The 17,391-nt window shown below is 42.1% G+C and overlaps 1 protein-coding gene across 1 annotated transcript; it reads left to right on the top strand.

Moving 5' to 3' along the window:
* Positions 1–5,785: 5,785 nt before the first annotated feature.
* On the top strand, positions 5,786–15,500 carry LOC131197974 (vomeronasal type-2 receptor 26-like). The gene is made up of 5 exons (XM_058182481.1): positions 5,786–5,907; positions 8,351–8,642; positions 8,990–9,850; positions 12,564–12,690; positions 14,605–15,500. Exons 1-5 carry the CDS (start codon positions 5,786–5,788, stop codon positions 15,498–15,500), a joined length of 2,298 nt encoding a protein of 765 aa, XP_058038464.1.
* Positions 15,501–17,391: the final 1,891 nt, after the last annotated feature.

Here is a 17,391-nt window from a genome sequence, read left to right as displayed (position 1 = left end):
TGATATGCCACCATACTCTCTACAACCTTCGCATGAGCGGGTTGGAGACCGACGATAATTACCTAAAACAGCCGGGTCCAGGAAGGCTTCTTGAGGAGGGCCTCACCACCGCCTCTTTCAAGGCGGCCGGAAAGACTCCTCCAACAAGGAAGCACTCGTAATCCCTGGAGCCAGTCTCGTGTCACCTCCTGAGTGGCCAGCACCAGCCAGGAGGGGCACGGGTCCAGTAAACACGTGGTGGCATTCAATCTACCCAGCAACCTGTCCATGTCCTCGGAGTCACAGGGTCAAACTCATCCCACACAACATCACCAAGACCGCCTCAGATACCCCGCCTGAATCGCCACAATTTTGGTCCAGACCGTCCCTAAGCTGAACGATTTTATCGTATAGATAACCGTTAAACTCCTCAGCACGTCCCTGCGGGTCATCCCGCTCCCCTGGTGAAGGAGGGAGCGGGTCACCAAACAGGGCAGCTGGGCGGTTATCTGTCGACGCAATGAGGGAGGAGGCGAGAACGCCTCGCTTCCTCAGTGCCACTAGGTAGGTCCTGGTATAGGATCTAACTAGTGTCCGATCAGCCTCTGAACGGCTGGACCTCCAGGAACTCTCTAGGCGCCTTCTCCGGCGTTTCATCCCCTCAGCTCCTCGGAGAACCAAGGAGCCGGTTGGGATCTGCGCCGGGTCAGAGGCAAAGGCATGACACGGTCTAAAGCCCCAGCCGCAGCCCGCTCCCAGGCTGCAGCTAGTTCCTCTGCCGTGCCGTGAGCCAGACCCTCAGGAAGTGGCCCAAGCTCCGTCCGAAAACCTCTCTGGGTCCATCAGGCGCCTGGGACGGTACCACCGTAATGGTTCCGCCACCCTGCGGTGTTGGGTAGCGGACAGAAAGTCCAGGCGAAGAAGAGAGTGATCTGACCATGACAAAGGTTCAGTGACTATTTCCTTTAAGTCCAGATCTCTCAACCACTGACCAGAGACAAAAATCAGGTCCAGTGTGCCTCCCCCGATGTGAGTGGGGCCATCCACTACTTGAGTCAGGTCCAAGGCCGTCATGGAGGCCAGGAACTCCCGGGCTACCGTCGATCTCGACCCGGCAGATGGCAGTTAAAGTCCCCATGACTAAAAGTCTGGGGGCCCCCACTGCCACCCCGGCAAGCACCTCCAGGAGCTCGGGCAGGGCAGCTGTCACGCAGCAAGGAGCCAGGTACGCGACCAGCAAGCCCATCTGACATCTATGACCCCACCTCACAAAGAGGGATTCACACCGCAATCTGAGGTACAGTGGTCTCCTCGGCTCTAGACTCTCTTTAATAGCAACCGCCACCCTCCACCCCTACCCTGGGCCTCGGCTGATGGAATGCACGGAAACCCGTGGGCACATCTCGACCAGGGCACACCCTTCAGTGCCCAACCAGGTCTCCGTCGCCTATAATATCCGTGGCACCCCCCTGAATCAGATCATGTATTAGGGGGGCCTTATTAGCCACGGACCGTGCGTTGCATAACATCAGACGAAGGCCCAGGCTCTGAGGGTCTTGACCATCCGGAAAACGGGAGAAGTCAGGGGGATCGGGGCACGCGATCGCCTGCAGACATCGAACGCGTGACCCCCTATGTCGATACGATCCCCTTCCGCCATATCTGCCCCTCCCACTTACCGTGCAAATAGACTCACCCTCACACAAAGGAACACACTCCCCCCCCATAACCTCCGAACCCATTTTATAGTCGCCACGAGCATGCGCTGGAACTGGTTTCCCTCCCGGGGAACTCGAGTCAATAGTTTTTCCCAGTTTTTTGTGGTAAAATTAGGTACCTCGGCTTATATTCGGGTCGGCTTATACTCGAGTATATACGGTACATACAAGCCCCCGCGAAAACCTCAGAATATATATATATATATATGTTAAATATATATATATAATGTTTTTATGTTGCAAGCCACCGACAGTCATTGTATATGAGATGAGCAGCAAATTTCATAATAAATAAAATATGATCCCTAGTTGTAAAACCATATTTTAAAACCCTTCTTGATGCCTACAGAATTGGAATGAGCTTTGCTTTCTGGGCAAGAATTTTTCATAGGGTGGGGCCAGGGTAGAAAAGGCTTTTCTTTATCTGACATGAGGTCATCTCCAACTGTCTTTACTTTTTCAAAATCACTCAAGAACTTGGCATAAAGACATGAGATTATCTGCAACCGTTTTAATTTTTTTCCCCAAGTCACTCAAAACTTGCCTTAGACCTGAAAGTATCAGGAAAATGGTAATATCTTGAAGTGCCTCCATGACTGATCAGAACTATTGTGTGTGGCTTTTTAAATATCACTTTATGATGCGTTTATTGTTTTTATACTTCTATTGATAAGCCACCCAAAGTTATTTCTAGCCAACTATGATCTCATAGACAATGAACTCTCATATCTTGATTGGCAAATTCTATTCTCTGTCTGTAATACTGCTGATGGCCATTACACCTTTTTCTTGTGTGAAGTCAAAAGAAACACTAAATTTTTTGTACCACTAATGTCCCACAGAACCACAAAAAATAAACTACCAATAACAATAAGGAAATTACAATCCAGAAAAAATCTCTTTGATGAAAGAACAAAATTAACTATGTAGCTAACTTCGAAAACTGCTACAAAAACCTATGCCAACAAATAAAGACTGAATGCACCAATTATCACATCAAGCAAGAAGAAAACCTTCTATGCACAAAATCCACCCATGCCTTCTATAGTTTTGTAAACAACAAACTAAAAGACTTGAGATCCATCCCACCCCCAAAACGACCAAACAACTGTATTGACGAAACCATTAAAGCCAATCTGTTTTGGAGCAGAACAATTCTGAAGCAGAATTGGGTTCTTTTACTATTTAGTTTCTTGCACTTTGGAATTGTACATACTTCAATCATATCTATGCATCAAGGTGACATACAATGCAGAAGCATGTGATCTCTTTTAAGTTCTCATAAGAACTGAGAGAGCTGCTCCTCAGCTGTTGTTTGAAATGTTAGATAATTATTTTAGATCAGGGGTGTCAAACTGGCAGCAAGCAGGCTGGATGTGTCCTGCACAAGCCACGCCCACCCCAACTCCACAAAGGGAAAAATCGTTGTGTTATGTCACATAGCAGCAAGGTGACTCCCACGAGTTTGACATTCATGTTTTAGATGGAAAAGAACTGTTATTCAAGAAGACAATGTTGTGTGAATTGGTTTTTTTTAATTTTATAATCTTAAAATGAAAGCTTTGTTTTCTCTTACAGGACAGAAGCTTCATAACACCCCTGCCCTTTGAAAAAACCCTCCAAATATTCTTCACAACCATTTTTAAAAACTTAGAGGAAAATTTCTACTAATAACCTAACTAAAGGAGACAGGGGGGGAAGGAAGGAGGGAGAGAGGGGAGAGAGAGAGAGAGAGAGAGAGAGAGAGAGAGATGAAAGATAGATAGTGTTAGATATTATGAAGAGACACGGACACAGCTCTTTCAGTAACAACAGCTCTTTATTAGTAGACCAGTACAACCCAACAACCTGCTTGACTGGCAGTGTCCCCTTTTATAGAGGGCTGCCAGACGGCTTAATCAATGAGTTTTAAGTATTTTACCACCTGTTCTGGAGGACCTGAGTGAAGCCTATAGCTCACTCCTTAACACCCCTCCCCTCCTAAAATACATTTACTTAAGTCAATATATGTACATATTTTCAGACATAATCACACAGGTAGGCAGGGCTGGTGCATGCCCTAGTTAACCTGTGGAATTCTGTTTGATCCTGGGTGTCAACTTGAGTGGGTGGATTAGTTGAAGTCTCTGGACCCGCCAATGGAAGTTCCTGGAACACGTCGCTGGGCGTGGTAGGAGTTGGAAGGCCCAACCCCTCTAGAAGTCTTGGTTCCACAGGTGGACAATCAAGCTGCACAATTGGGTTTGAGTTAGGGTTAGACATTGGATTTAACAGTTTAGGATAGTCAGGGTCTGGCCACTAGTCGGATTGAGTTTGGTGTGCAAAGCAGAAAGTTTGACATTCGGCCTCGGAGTTGGTCCAAATGCCTACACCATAATCTCCCGTCCTCTAGCTCAACCTTGTAGGAGCAAGGAGCAGATATTTCCACGACTTTGCCAGGAGTTCAGAGAGTGCCTCTGGCATAATTGTGGGTGTAGACCTTGTCCCCCATCTCAAATTTCCGAATTTCCCCAGTGGAATCTGGGGGAGGGATATCAGCAATCTAATTTGGATGCAATTGGTCCAATTGTGATTGGATTCTCCATCCCATGAGGAGCTATATTGGTGGCCCCCAAGGGGTGATGTGTTGGATCAGTAAAAACTTATCTGTTCAGGCCTGCCAATCCCCCGAACCTATTCAGGCCAATGTCTCTTTTGTAAATCTCACTAATCTTTCAGCCTGCCCATTACTGGCTGGATGAAACGGTGCCACAAGGCCATGTCTGATGCCCATGTCAGCCAAAAAGGTTTCGAAAGGGACAGCTGTTAATTGTGGGCCATTATCTGGGACTAGCCGTCAGGGAGGCTGTGCATAGTAAACAGTTTTCTAAGTGCCTTAATGACAGCCTCGGCAGTGATTGAAGTCATTAGGATTATCACCACTTAGAATAACCATCAACCACAATAAGAAATGTTTGCCCTTTTACTGGCCCTGCAAAGTCAATATGCACCCTGTCCCAAGGCACTTGGGGTGCTTCCCATGTTTCAGCTGGGGTAGCAGGGGGAGCTGGTCAGGATTCCTGGCACGGGGAACAGATGGCAACCCATTCTGCAATGTCCTAGTCCATTTTGGGCCACCAGATGTAGCTCCTGGCCAGCCCTTTTATCCTGACAATACCAGGATGCCCAGCATGCAAAACCTCCAGCACTTCTCTCTGTAATTTGGAGGGAATGACCACCCTTTCCCCCCATAACAGACAACCTTTTAAAACAGACAGTTCATTCCAGCATGAGAAGTAAGGCCGTGCCGATCCTGACATTGGGTTTCTGAGCCAACCTCGCCACAAATAGTTTAAAATTTGCATTAGTTCAGAGTCCTTAGCAGTATGCCAAGCAATCTCAGCTGTGGTGATGTGCTCCGAAGCCATGTCCTCTAGCAAGAGGACTTGGCAGACTGATGCAGGGTCTTCCACTAGAGTAGGAAGGGGGCAGTGGCTCAGTGCATCAGCATGGCTCAGGGACTTCCCAGGCCAGTGAATAATCCTGTAGTTGTAAGCTGCCAGGAATAGCAACCATCACACCATTCGAGGTGACATGACGGTTGGAGTCAGGCGGTCACCCGCCAACAAACCCAGCAATGATTTGTGGTCAGTCATATATATTAGTTATCTCATATATTAGTTTCACCCTTTAAGTTGCATTACTGAAATAAATGAACTTTTGCACGATATTTTAATTTTTCAAGTTTTACCTGTATCCTAACTAAGGGAGAGAGATGGAGAGGGGAGAGAGAGAGAGAGAGAGAGAGAGAGAGAGAGAGAGAGAGAGAGAGAGAGAGAGAGAGAGAGAGAGAAGGTAGAGGGATGGATGGATGGATGGATGGATGGAGGGATGGACGGAGGAACAGTCAAACACCCATGTTTCCTTGAAAATAAGACTGTGTCTTATATTCTTTTGGGTCCCCAAAAAAGCACTAGGGCTTATTTTTTTGGGGTGTCTTATTTTTTCCCATGTATGGGAAGCCCACTTCTGCTTGCATGTGGGGAGGCAGGAGGCTGCGCAGCACACCAGTGCTACTACCGTGAGATTGGGGTTTGGAGCTTCCCCACATGCCCTGCCCCAGCTTACCTCAGGGCCCCTGTAACCAGGCCATCCATGCCCCAACACCTGCCCCACCTCACAGCAGCAGAACCATCACATCCTGCTCTATCGTGGCCACAGCTAAGCAGAAGTGAGTTGGAGGCCACATGGGCTCCTGCTGCATATGGCTGCTGGTGTTGTCACCATGAGGCAGGTGTTGGGGCATGGATGGCCTGGTTGCAGGGGCCCTGAGGTAAGCTGGGGCAGAGAGCATGGGGCAGCTTCAACCCCACCACCATACCTTGATGAACGTATCTTTTCTTTTATGTACACTGAGAGCATATGCACCAAGACAAATTCCTTGTGTGTCCAATCACACTTGGCCAATAAAATTCTATTCTATTTTATTCTCATGACAGTGGCACTGGCATGATGCGCAACCTTCTGCGTGTTGTGCAGCCTACTGCCTCCCCTTGCCTTGTGGCCATGAGGAAGCAGAAGAAATGGATGGGTTGGCGGGCAGCTGCGTAGGCTCTTAGTAGGTCTTATTTGGGGGGGCTGGGCTTTTATTAAGCATACAGATTAAAACATGCTAGGTCTTATTTTCAGGATAGGTCTTATTTTCAGAGAAACAGGATAGATAATAGACCTGTTCTTTTAAGTGAGGATAAGTCACATCAGACTCACTCAAAAGCAGGGGTGAAATGCTTCTGGTTTGGACCGGTTCGGCCAAACTGGTAGCAATAATGGCGGGTAGTTCAGAGAACCGGTAGTGATGGTGGCATGAGGCTCTGCCCACCCGCTTGGTCATCATTAAACCCATTTTTAACCCTCTGCACATGAGCAGAAGGGCTGCCGCATTCACAGAGGGTCCATAAACGCATGTGATGTGCGCATGCACATGATACTCATGCGCACTTCCAAACCAGTAGGGAAAGAAAGTGGATTTCATCACTAGAAAGGCTCATTTTGAACTATATTTGGCAGGCTCAAGGAGATGAACCTACACTGCATGGATCCCTGCCTTATGGAACATTCCAACATTATTTACCTCTTTCAAACCATCTTTGATCTCAACCAATTATGTTAAACTGCCACTTTTCATAGCAGAAACTGCTTTAAGCAGAAGAGTGACAAATTGAATGTAACCCATGAACTTCGATTTTTTTAAAATTGTGTTTTAAATCAATAAAGTTTGGAATCTGACTATAGATATGTATCTGCCCAAAATGGCACCACCTTTAGAAAAAAATAAAAGTCCCAACATTTCTTCTTTGGTGCATATGGGGCTGCCCCCATTTTCTCAATCAATATGTTTCATTTTGACATTTTGCACAAAGCAAAAAAATACTATTACACGTAAACTATTACCTTCTAAGTAATGATTAAATTAAGTACCATCTTTGTTCTTTTCTCCCTATCTCAAGGGAATCCCAGTAAAGATGGAAAAAACTATGAGCCCAGGTAAAAAAACTGTATTACATTAATACAGGTACAGACGTACAGGCTTACAAGTAGAGAGAACAAAAAAGAAGCATATTTAATCTGTGTTACTTCGTTTTAGATAATATTCCTGAAAAGCTGATCGATGATGACCCAGATCATTATTTGAATAGTAACGTTCAAGCTGTACTTTGATATCTAGAATGGCCATATTTTATACAGTGTTCACAACACTGATTTTATTCTTTTTTCCTAAATTGATGTGCAGTTCTTCTGTTCACAACTGCAATCTCAGAGATCCTCTTCCAATTTCTCACAAGTACTATCAGTCTGGAGACATAATTGTTGCTGCTATTATATATCAGGTCTTCTTTCTTTCAAATCAGATCACTTTTCAAAGTGTTCCTTCTCACGATGTGCTTGATCAATACCTGTAAGTATTTTAAAAGTATATGAGTCATATTTTACTCTCACCCTCATCCCTATCACCACCTAAAGGTTCCATTTTTTTTCTTTCTCTTCACGTTTCTGCTCAAATTAAAATGCTCACCATACAGCCCATTGAAATTGTCCTTAGTCATGTATAAATTCCAGGATTAAAAGACACTTAGCCTCCACTAATACTGCAGTCATAAATGAAGAAAGAATGCATCATGACTTTTTATTTATCTATTTTTTTATTTTTTATTTTTATCCCACCTTTATTATTTATAAAAATCATTCAAGGGGAAAAACATATCCAATTGACCTTCCATCTGTTATTTTCCCAATAACAAAAACTCTGTGAGGTGAGTTGGGATGAAAGAGAATGACTGTCTGAAGTCACCCAAGAGATGAGACTTGAACTCATAGTCTCCCTCTTTTTACCCTAAACCAAACTGGCTCAGATTGATTGTCTTCTAGAAGAACATGTTTAAATAGAAAAGAAATAAGCATACAAATGTTGTCTCAGTTCAATCTTGGCTACCCATTCCCAGTATTAGTGCTTCCCAATCAATACAACCTAGGGCTATTATTTGCTAAAGACCACATTACATATATCAAGAGCAAATAATAAGCACAATATTTTGGATGTGTATGAATGTATATAACAATTAAAATGTCATTCTGAAGCAGAAATGTATTGACATAGTTTATAACCCTCACTGAAGGTTCCTCACTCATAATTACCAGCACACTTTGGCTCTTGCATTTGCTGTTAATGAGATCAATGAATATGCTGGAATTTTACCCAACATTACCCTTGGTTTCCACATTGCTACTGACAATCATGAGGAAACTACCACTTATCAATTAGCAATAGAATTTCTATCTACAAAAGATAAATTTATCCCCAACTACAAATGTAATGACCAAACCCACACGGTAGCTGTCATTGGAGGACCCCGTTCTAGGACCTGTCTCAACATGGCAACTACTCTATGTAACTACAAATTTCCCCAGGTGAGCATAAATATGGAGCAAGATGTTAAGTTCCCTTGTTCTTGAATGACTTCAGATATGAGATCTTCATGATAACTCTTTTTACAAAGATTTCTTTACAAAGAAATATTTGAGACAAGAAGGTGTCAAATTTATGAAAAGGAAATTATCAAAATTGCTACACTATTTTGCTCAGTGAGTAGCCCTTATGTTTAGCTCTAAAACTGTGCAGTAAAACTGTAGCATTGGTTTTTTTCTGTATTGCACTCAAGCACAGAAATTTTGATTAAACAAACACATGAGCACTGCACAACATTCTTTAGAAGAATTCCTTTTTTGCTTGTATTGCTTTCTTACTCCCCATTTAGATCACATATGGATCAGCTCCACTGGTGAATGATGAAATAGCAGCACTGTTTGTCAAATGGATGTTCCCCATTGAGGAGCACCAGTTTAATGGAATACTGCATTTACTGTTGCATTTTAGATGGACCTGGGTTGGGAAAGTTTGCTTTGTTGAGGAAGATAAAGAGAGATTCATTCAGAATAACCTTTCCATGTTTACAGAGAAAGGAATCTGCTTTGACTTTATAGACAGTATCCCACAAATAATGTATGGTAATTTAGCTGCTGAAATGGTGGAGGAGGCAGATAAATTATACAAAGTCATCATGAAGAGTACAGTCATTGCAGTGATCTTGAATGCTGAAATTACAGGCCTGGTGGCTTTGAGACTTATGATCTATGTTTTAGATTCTGATGATATACCAAAACAAAGAAAAGCCAAGGTCTGGATCATGACAGCCCAGATGGAATTCACCTCCATTCTGATGCAAAGAGAATTACCCATTGCTTTTCTCCATGGTGCTCTTTCCTTTGCAATTCAGTCAAAGGAGCTGACGGGGTTCCAAGAATTTATACAGAAGAGAAACCCAAACTTAGAAAATGAAGACAACTTTATTAGAGACTTTTGGAAAGATGCATTTGAATGTTCCTTCTCCAGCGGTATTACAGATGGGAATGCTGGCAAGACCTGCACTGGGGAAGAGAAGCTGGAATCTCTTTCTCAATCTATATTTGAAATGAGCATGAACGGCCACAGCTACAGCATCTACAATGCGGTCTATGCTGTGGCACATGCTCTGAGGCAATTGTACTCCTCCCAGTTCAAATATGGGAAAAGAATTAAGGAGAGGAGATGGAAGCTTCTTCTTCAGTCACCATGGCAGGTAGGTTTGGCTAATGGAAAATTCAGGAAGGGTACCAAGTAATTTGCTTAATACCAGAGGGGGAATAGTGGAGAATTTGCTTTCTTAAAATATCTGAAAGTGGCTCAGTGGCTAACATGCTGAGCTTGTCGATTGAAAGGTTGGCAGTTCCGTGGTTCGAATCCTTAGTGCTGCGTAATGGGGTGAGCTCCCATTACTTGTCCCAGATTCTGCCAACCTAGCAGTTCAAAGCATATAAAAAATAATAGAAAAATAAGGACCATCTTTGGTGGGAAGGTAACAGGGTTCCTTTGGCACTTAGTCATGCTGGCCACATGGCCATGGAGACGTCTTTGGAAAGCACTGGCTCTTTGGCTTTGAAACAGAGATGAGCATCAATCCCTAGAGTCGGGAATGACTAGCACATGTCTGCGAGGGGAACTTTTACCTTTACCTTACTAAAACACCTGAAGGTTTGTCTACCTTAATTAATAATGGTGTGAGTTTGTGTGTTCATAGCAATAGCAAAAGCACTTAGACTTATTTAATGCTTTACAATGCTTTACAGCCCTCTCTAAGCAGTTTACAAAGTCAGCATATTGGCCCCCAACAATCTGGAAGGATTGAATGTAGGAATGTATTATGTATGTATATGTATTTAATGCACATTTGATGTGTTAAACCTTGTCGGATACTTGAGTAGCATTAGCATTAGCATTTCTCTTGTCTTAATTTTGTTGAGTAAGATTTAAAGGGAAAAACTTTTCTTAAGCAGTTACAGATGGACTCATACATTGTTATTCCTAGAGAAATATAAATTACATGTCTCAATCCATTGGATGGCTTTCCTGATTTTTAGTACAGTACAATCTCTTACCTACAATGATTTTCCAGATATCCATGAACATTTGGATACTATTCTCTACCTCCATCATAAAATTCTCATCGTAAGGCAAAATGAAAAGAGAGGAAGGACAAATCTTGTGGAAATGAGAATATTATTAATTACAGTGATAGCACATTTGCCAATCAACTGTATAAAGTTCATTTTTTTATTATATTATATTTTCAAATTTTTAAAGGCCATCCTTATTTGGAAGGAAAGTCTTAATATTTTCTATGATAGAGATTATTTTATATTCATTTTATGAAAACACTGTGAATTCATTATTTCCTGGATTGTTCGATTAACCAATGGCAAGTGATCTATGAAATTCCCGTTCAAAAAATTCTGTTTACTCCCTCCCTCCCTCCCTCCCTCCCTCCCTTCCCTCCCTCCTCCCTCCCTCCCTCCTTCCTTCCTTCCTTCCTTCCTCCCTCCCTCCCTCCCTCCCTCCACTCCATGAAGGTTTCATGGTAACTGAAATAATAAGGAAGAAACTAAGATTTGTTTAACTCTTTCAAAGAATTCTGTTAATCCTTCCTCCCCTCCCCCTCTTTCTTTCTTTCTCACTCAGCTCCACTCTTTTCTACAGCAGCTCTCCTTTAATAACACTGCTGGGGAACATATTTCTTTTGGCTCCAATGGGGAATTAATAACTGGATTTGATATATCCAATTGGCTGACATTCCCAAACAAGTCATTTCTAAGAGTTAAAGTTGGAAAAGTTGAGCCTATGACTACTTCAGGCAGTCTTCTTGCCATTTCTACCAAGGACATTATTTGGCCACACAGGTTTAATCAGGTGTGTCTCAATTTTCACAATTATGAAGTCAATGTCTGTGTCTTATATATACACACGTATATATAAGTGTATGTATGTATCAGTCTATTCTCCCCGCCTTTCGGATATGATATTTATCTTTTTTTTATTTCTGTGTCAGTCATCTCACTAATACAGTGACTTTAGGTGGTTTACAATATAATAAAGTATTATAGAATACTAAAAAAATAATAATATTAGAGTACAAAGATTAAATGTTAAGAAACAATATGAGGGGAGTGAGTATTTTCCTGGAGGAAAGAATTTTTTTCTAGTGTCAGCAGTGGTGGGTTGCCACCATTTCACCCCAGTTTATATTAGGGATAAGAGAAGTTGAGAGGTTTAGTAGACAATTTAAACCAGCAACAATTCTGAAAAATGGACCACCAAGTTTCAGATTTGATAGAAAGATTTTGAGTATTTGTAACTGATCAAAAGTTATGATTTATAATAAAAAGTTATAAATCATGAAACATAACTTCTTTATCCTAAAGGTGCTATTTTCTTTTCTTTTTTTTTTCAAGGCGCAATGGACTTTCTGGTTTTTCTTTAAAGATGTTTCATGCAGGGGTGGGATTTAAAATTTTTAGCAACCATTTCTCTGCCTGATTACTGGGTGGGAATGGCCATGGTGGGTGGGGCCTACTTGGCCTTCTGCACCACGGTGGGGGGGCCCGCATTTTTGTTCTCCCCAAGCTCCAGAGGCATTCCTTGAGGACAGAAACGGGCCCGTTTCCAGACATCCAGAACTTCTGTTTGGCCTGTTTTTTGCCCTTTCAGAGCTGCCACATGGGCCCTGCATTTATCTGGCATCCAAAATGGGCTGCGTGGAGACTCTTTGGAGGGGCAGGGTGGGGTAGGAGGGGCCAGCCAGTCCTTGCAACTACCAGTTCGGTGAACCAGATGTAAAATTAGCATCCGGTTCTTCTGAACCGGCTGAATCCTACCCCTGGTTTCACTTCTCATCCAAGAAGCTTCTTCAGCTCATAAACTTCTTTATGTGAAAGAATTCTGATTTTATTTATCAACAGACATTACCTCTTTCCATCTGTAACAAGAAATGTCCCCTTGGCTATAGCAAGATAAAAGTGGAAGGGAAATCATCTTGCTGCTATGACTGTAGACGCTGTCCAGAAGGGAAGATAGCTGACCAAATGGGTAAGCAAAGGAATATATTAAATATATCAATGATTTAATAGTGTAAATTGGGGGGGATTTTAATAATATTGTTGTGCCTGAAAATCTTGAACTTTACTTCAGGTTGTATAGTTTAGCAATGAAAATTTTGAACTAATTGTTGGGGCTTCCAGGGAAGAAATTGTGAACTGAAGATGGCTCCATCAAAATAGAAATGACTGTGGCAGAATACACCAGCAAGCAGACTGACTCTTCAATAATTCCTCTTCAGACAATTCCTCTTGAGATCTCCCACAGAAGGTCTCCAGACAGCTGCTTCTTGTGCAGAGACCACAAAACAGAGGTCTCCAAAAGGTTTAGTGCTCTAGTAGACAAGGGAAAACCCATCTTGCTCAGACATTGGTTGGCAATTTAGAAGGGACTCTACATTTGCAAACTTCCTTTCTAATCCCTTTTGGATAATAATATCCAAATATAACATAATAATAATCCTTCACTGAATTGATATAAGAAGGGAAAATCTGAACTAATTTTTCATGATTCAGTGAAATATTGATCACAAAAGCCAAAACCACAAAATCAGTTCAATTTAAATAGCATCATTTTTCTTAAGCACCAGTAAGTTCCCCAAATTTCAGTTGTGCCTTTTTATGTCTCCTTGAAAAAAATTATAAACACTATTGAAGAAAGCATTATTTGTTGATAAACTATCCAGGATTCTTCCTTTGTATCTTCTTTTGATAGTAAAGGTAAATTGACAGTGGTAATTCTTTTTCCACAGGTTTCTGGCTGGTTTTACATCCTATTCTATCTAGATGTAATGATTGTTTGATTTGATTGACAAACCTATAGAACTTATATCATTACCATTCTCATATTCTCATTTTAGATGGCTGACAATCACCAATAAAAATAGGAATAAAACTAATATCGTCCTTCACTAGGCACCAAACCAATCTCCATCCTACACCAATGGTTGGAGAAGAGCCAAGTTCCACAAATATCTTGGCTGCAATGCAGGAATTTAAAGCTGATAATAGCCACCTTAAAATGTACCCAGGAAACAAATGGGTCCAGAGCAGCTAGCCCAACAGTAAGGTAACTCAGGTGAATAATGTGGTACCCAGAAATGCTTTGCTGCTGTATTCTGGACTAGTGCATAAACCAGATAGTCTTCCAGGGCAGCTTCGTTGCAATAATTCAATTGGGAGGTGTGATGAGAAGATGGGTAGATCTTGAGAGAGTGAGGGAAGGGCCTCTACCAAGGCAATGATCAGATAAAAGAAAGCTGTGTCCAAGATAGACAGTGAGATTTTGGTCAGTCCTTCAAGGTAGAGCATATTAGGGAACCAAACTCATGCAAGACATACTACATTTAGTATAAGGTTATAGTAATGAACTCCTGAAAATCTAAATGTGCTTCTCTCTTCCCTCCATTTATTTGCATGAGAACTAGGGAGGGCTTATCCTATAAACCCAGATTCAGCTTTCTTTTATGTGGCAGTGGCACTTCCTCCGCCCCTCAATGTCAATCCTTCTGTCCATTACATGAAGTGATTAAGAGCAGAGGTAGCTGTAAAACTCAGGGCTTACTGAAAATGAGCACTGCAACAGATTATAGATTATATTATAAAATTTTACTCTATGTTTGGTTTATGTATAACAATACCTTGTGATTGACCCGGGAAGTCGGGGGGGGGGGAAGGGGGTCTTGTGGGGGGGAGGGGGGGAAAGGGGGAAAAATGCTTTTGTTTGTTAAAACTTTTTAAATAAAAAATAAATAAAAAATAAAGATTATATTATAAACTTTAAGAAAAAAAACCCAATCCAAATACCCATGTCAGTCATTATACCTTGGTGTAACTAGTCTGTGATATTCATGCTTAAGAACAATAATGTTTTTTGACCTATTTTGTTTTTCTTTCTTTTTTTTAGACTTGGATGATTGTTTTGCATGTCCAGAAGATCAATATCCAAACAAAGATCAGGATAGTTGCCTTCAAAAAATTGTAGTTTACTTGTCATACCAAGAGCCTATGGGCAGTTCTTTGGCAATAATTGCAATCTTCTTTTCTATGATGTCAGCTTTGGTGCTGGGGATCTTCATTAAACACCAGGACACTCCCATTGTCAAAGCCAACAACAGAAACCTCACCTATATTCTTCTCATTGCTCTCCTGCTCTCCTTCCTTTGCACTCTGCTCTTCATAGGGCAACCTGACCAAGTGAAATGTCTCATGCGACAAACTGCATTTAGCATCATGTTCTCTATAGCTCTTTCTTGCATATTGGGGAAAACAACTATTGTTGTTCTTGCTTTCATGGCCACCAAGCCAAGCTCCAAAATGAGGAAATGGGTGGGGAAAGGGCCAGCTATCTCTATTGTTCTATCTTGCTCCCTGGCACAATTCTCCATTTGTGTGATGTGGCTCGCAATTTCTCCTCCCTTCCCCGATTCTGACATGCACTCCATGGCTGAAGAAATTGTCCTGCAATGTAATGAAGGTTCAACCACTATGTTTTATACTGCCCTAGGCTTTATGGGGTTCTTGACTGCAGTCAGCTTCACAGTGGCCTTCCTAGCTAGGAATTTACCTGACAGTTTTAACGAAGCCAAATTTATCACCTTCAGCATGTTGGTCTTTTGCAGTGTTTGGGTATCATTTGTTCCCACCTATTTGAGTACCAAGGGAAAATACATGGTGGCTGTGGAGATCTTCTCCATTTTGGCTTCAGCAGCTGGATTACTGCTCTGCATATTTTCTCCCAAATGTTATATCATTGTTCTTAGACCTAATCTGAATACAAAGGAACAAATAACAAAGAAATGAAATTGAATTTTTAGCAAACAATGTGATTGAAATCCGGTTTGTGACCTCCATCTTTTTAATTTTGTTGTAGTGTTTGGGTCTTCTGTACTGTACTGTTGTAGTGTTTGGGTCTTCTGTACTGTGTCATATTGGAACACACACATGATGTTAACTATGAGATGTCTTCTGTGTAATCTCATGAACCTAGATATCTGCTCTGAATCTGCTCTTTCAAAAATTAAATAATATTGCTGATCACTCATATGACTAAAAGAAAATCAAGATAGAATGATGAGAATTGTAGGGAAAAGGTGATAACAAATCTACAGGCAGGGAAACGAAAGTGACATCTGGAGATTGCAAGCAATTAAAAGCAGACAAGAGGTTTATTACACAACTGCCAGGACCTTAAGCTACATTAAGCAGCAAACCTTGGTAAGGGTCATACCTGACCATGACCTTTGCTCGGAGTTTCAAAGCAACTAGCAACTAGCAAAGGAGCAACCACACTGCAACAGCGCCTCATTACAACTAATGCAAACACTGTTGGAAAAAGACAATGTTGCATGCTACTGTGTAAACTTCCTTGGGAAGCCACATTCTGATCATTCAGAATTGCTTCTAATTTGCTTCATTATACTTGATTCTCAGGATGTTGGGAGAGGGACAAATAAAACAGAGCCAACACAGGGGAAATTTTTTGCTTCCCTCTATTATGCCTGCCTACTTTTTTCTCTTCTGCCTCTATTTCATTCCTCCTTTTTATGAACCTCTCAGCATTGAAGGGATACATTTCTTTATGGCAGAGGTAGCACTAGGACTAAAGTTGAAGACTGGGGGTGGTAGCAGCTGGCTGAGAGTGCTGAAGGTCCCAGACCTCTACTTAGCCCCAGCAATTTTGCTGGGACAGAAAATAATTGTAAGGATAATTCCCACTAATATTGACTGTCTACCATGAACCACACCCCATTCCTAAGAGGTCTGTACATAAGCACACCAGCGTGCCTACTATCCCTGTCTTACTGTCCCCATTTATCTTCCTTTGTTTATGTTTATGTTTATGTTTATGTTTATACCTATACCTGCTATTTTGTACATGTTTGACAAACTAACAAACAAACAAATAAAAGATTCAGACATTTCTCTCCTAATTTAACACCCCTTCTTTCCCTAATGATAAGGACATGTAGATAGCTAGACATCTAGAGAAACATCTAAATGATGGTGGGTAATAGATGGTAAGGGGACGCGGTGGCTCAGGGGCTAGGACGTTGAGCTTGTCGATCAAAAGGTTGGCAGCTCAGCGGTTCAAATCCCTAGTGCTGCCGTGTAATGGGGTGAGCTCATGTTACTTGTCCCAGCGTCTGCCAACCTAGCAGCTTCGAAAGCACGTAAAAATGCAAGTAGAAAAAATAGGGACCACCCTGGTGGGAAGGTAACAGCATTCCGTGCACCTTTGGCATTGAGTCATGCCAGCCACATGACCACGGAGACATTTTCTGATAGCGCTGGCTCTTTGGCTTTGAAACGGAGATGAGCACCACCCCCTAGAGTCGGGAATGACTAGCACATATGTGCGAGGGGAACCTTTACCTTTTTAATAGATGGTAAGTAGATGGGGGGGAAGGGAGGGGGAGGGGGAGAGGGAGAAAGGAAGGGAGAAGGAGAGAGAGAAAAAGATGATATAGGCCTTCTCCTTAAGGAGACCATAGGTATGCCATAATTCATTGAGTCATATCATGACTTCCCTGTTTCAAACCATCCTTGACCTGAAGCAATCATTACACTGCCATTCTTCATAGCAGATCCTGCACTAAGCAGCAGCAGCAGCAGCAGAACAAGCTTCATGGATGAGAAGCAAAAGTTATTCAGTAAAAAACAAAGTCCAGTTGCCTTTTGAAAAGTCACCTTT

This window comes from Ahaetulla prasina, chromosome 4 (genome assembly GCF_028640845.1).
Source record: "Ahaetulla prasina isolate Xishuangbanna chromosome 4, ASM2864084v1, whole genome shotgun sequence".
In the NCBI taxonomy this organism is placed as follows: Eukaryota; Metazoa; Chordata; class Lepidosauria; order Squamata; family Colubridae; genus Ahaetulla; species Ahaetulla prasina.
Note: the sequence above shows the minus strand (reverse complement) of the source record. Positions and strands in the feature narration are given on the sequence as shown.

What these genes read in the sequence shown, in the direction of transcription:
- LOC131197974 (XM_058182481.1), top strand. Translation starts at nt 5,786, where the DNA reads ATGCCCTGCCCCAGCTTACCTCAGGGCCCCTGTAACCAGGCCATCCAT. An exon ending in GTGGCCACAGCTAAGCAGAA is followed by an intron (nt 5,908 to 8,350) that starts GTGAGTTGGAGG and finishes CCCTCACTGAAG; the next exon opens with GTTCCTCACTCATAATTACC. An exon ending in GTAACTACAAATTTCCCCAG is followed by an intron (nt 8,643 to 8,989) that starts GTGAGCATAAAT and finishes CTCCCCATTTAG; the next exon opens with ATCACATATGGATCAGCTCC.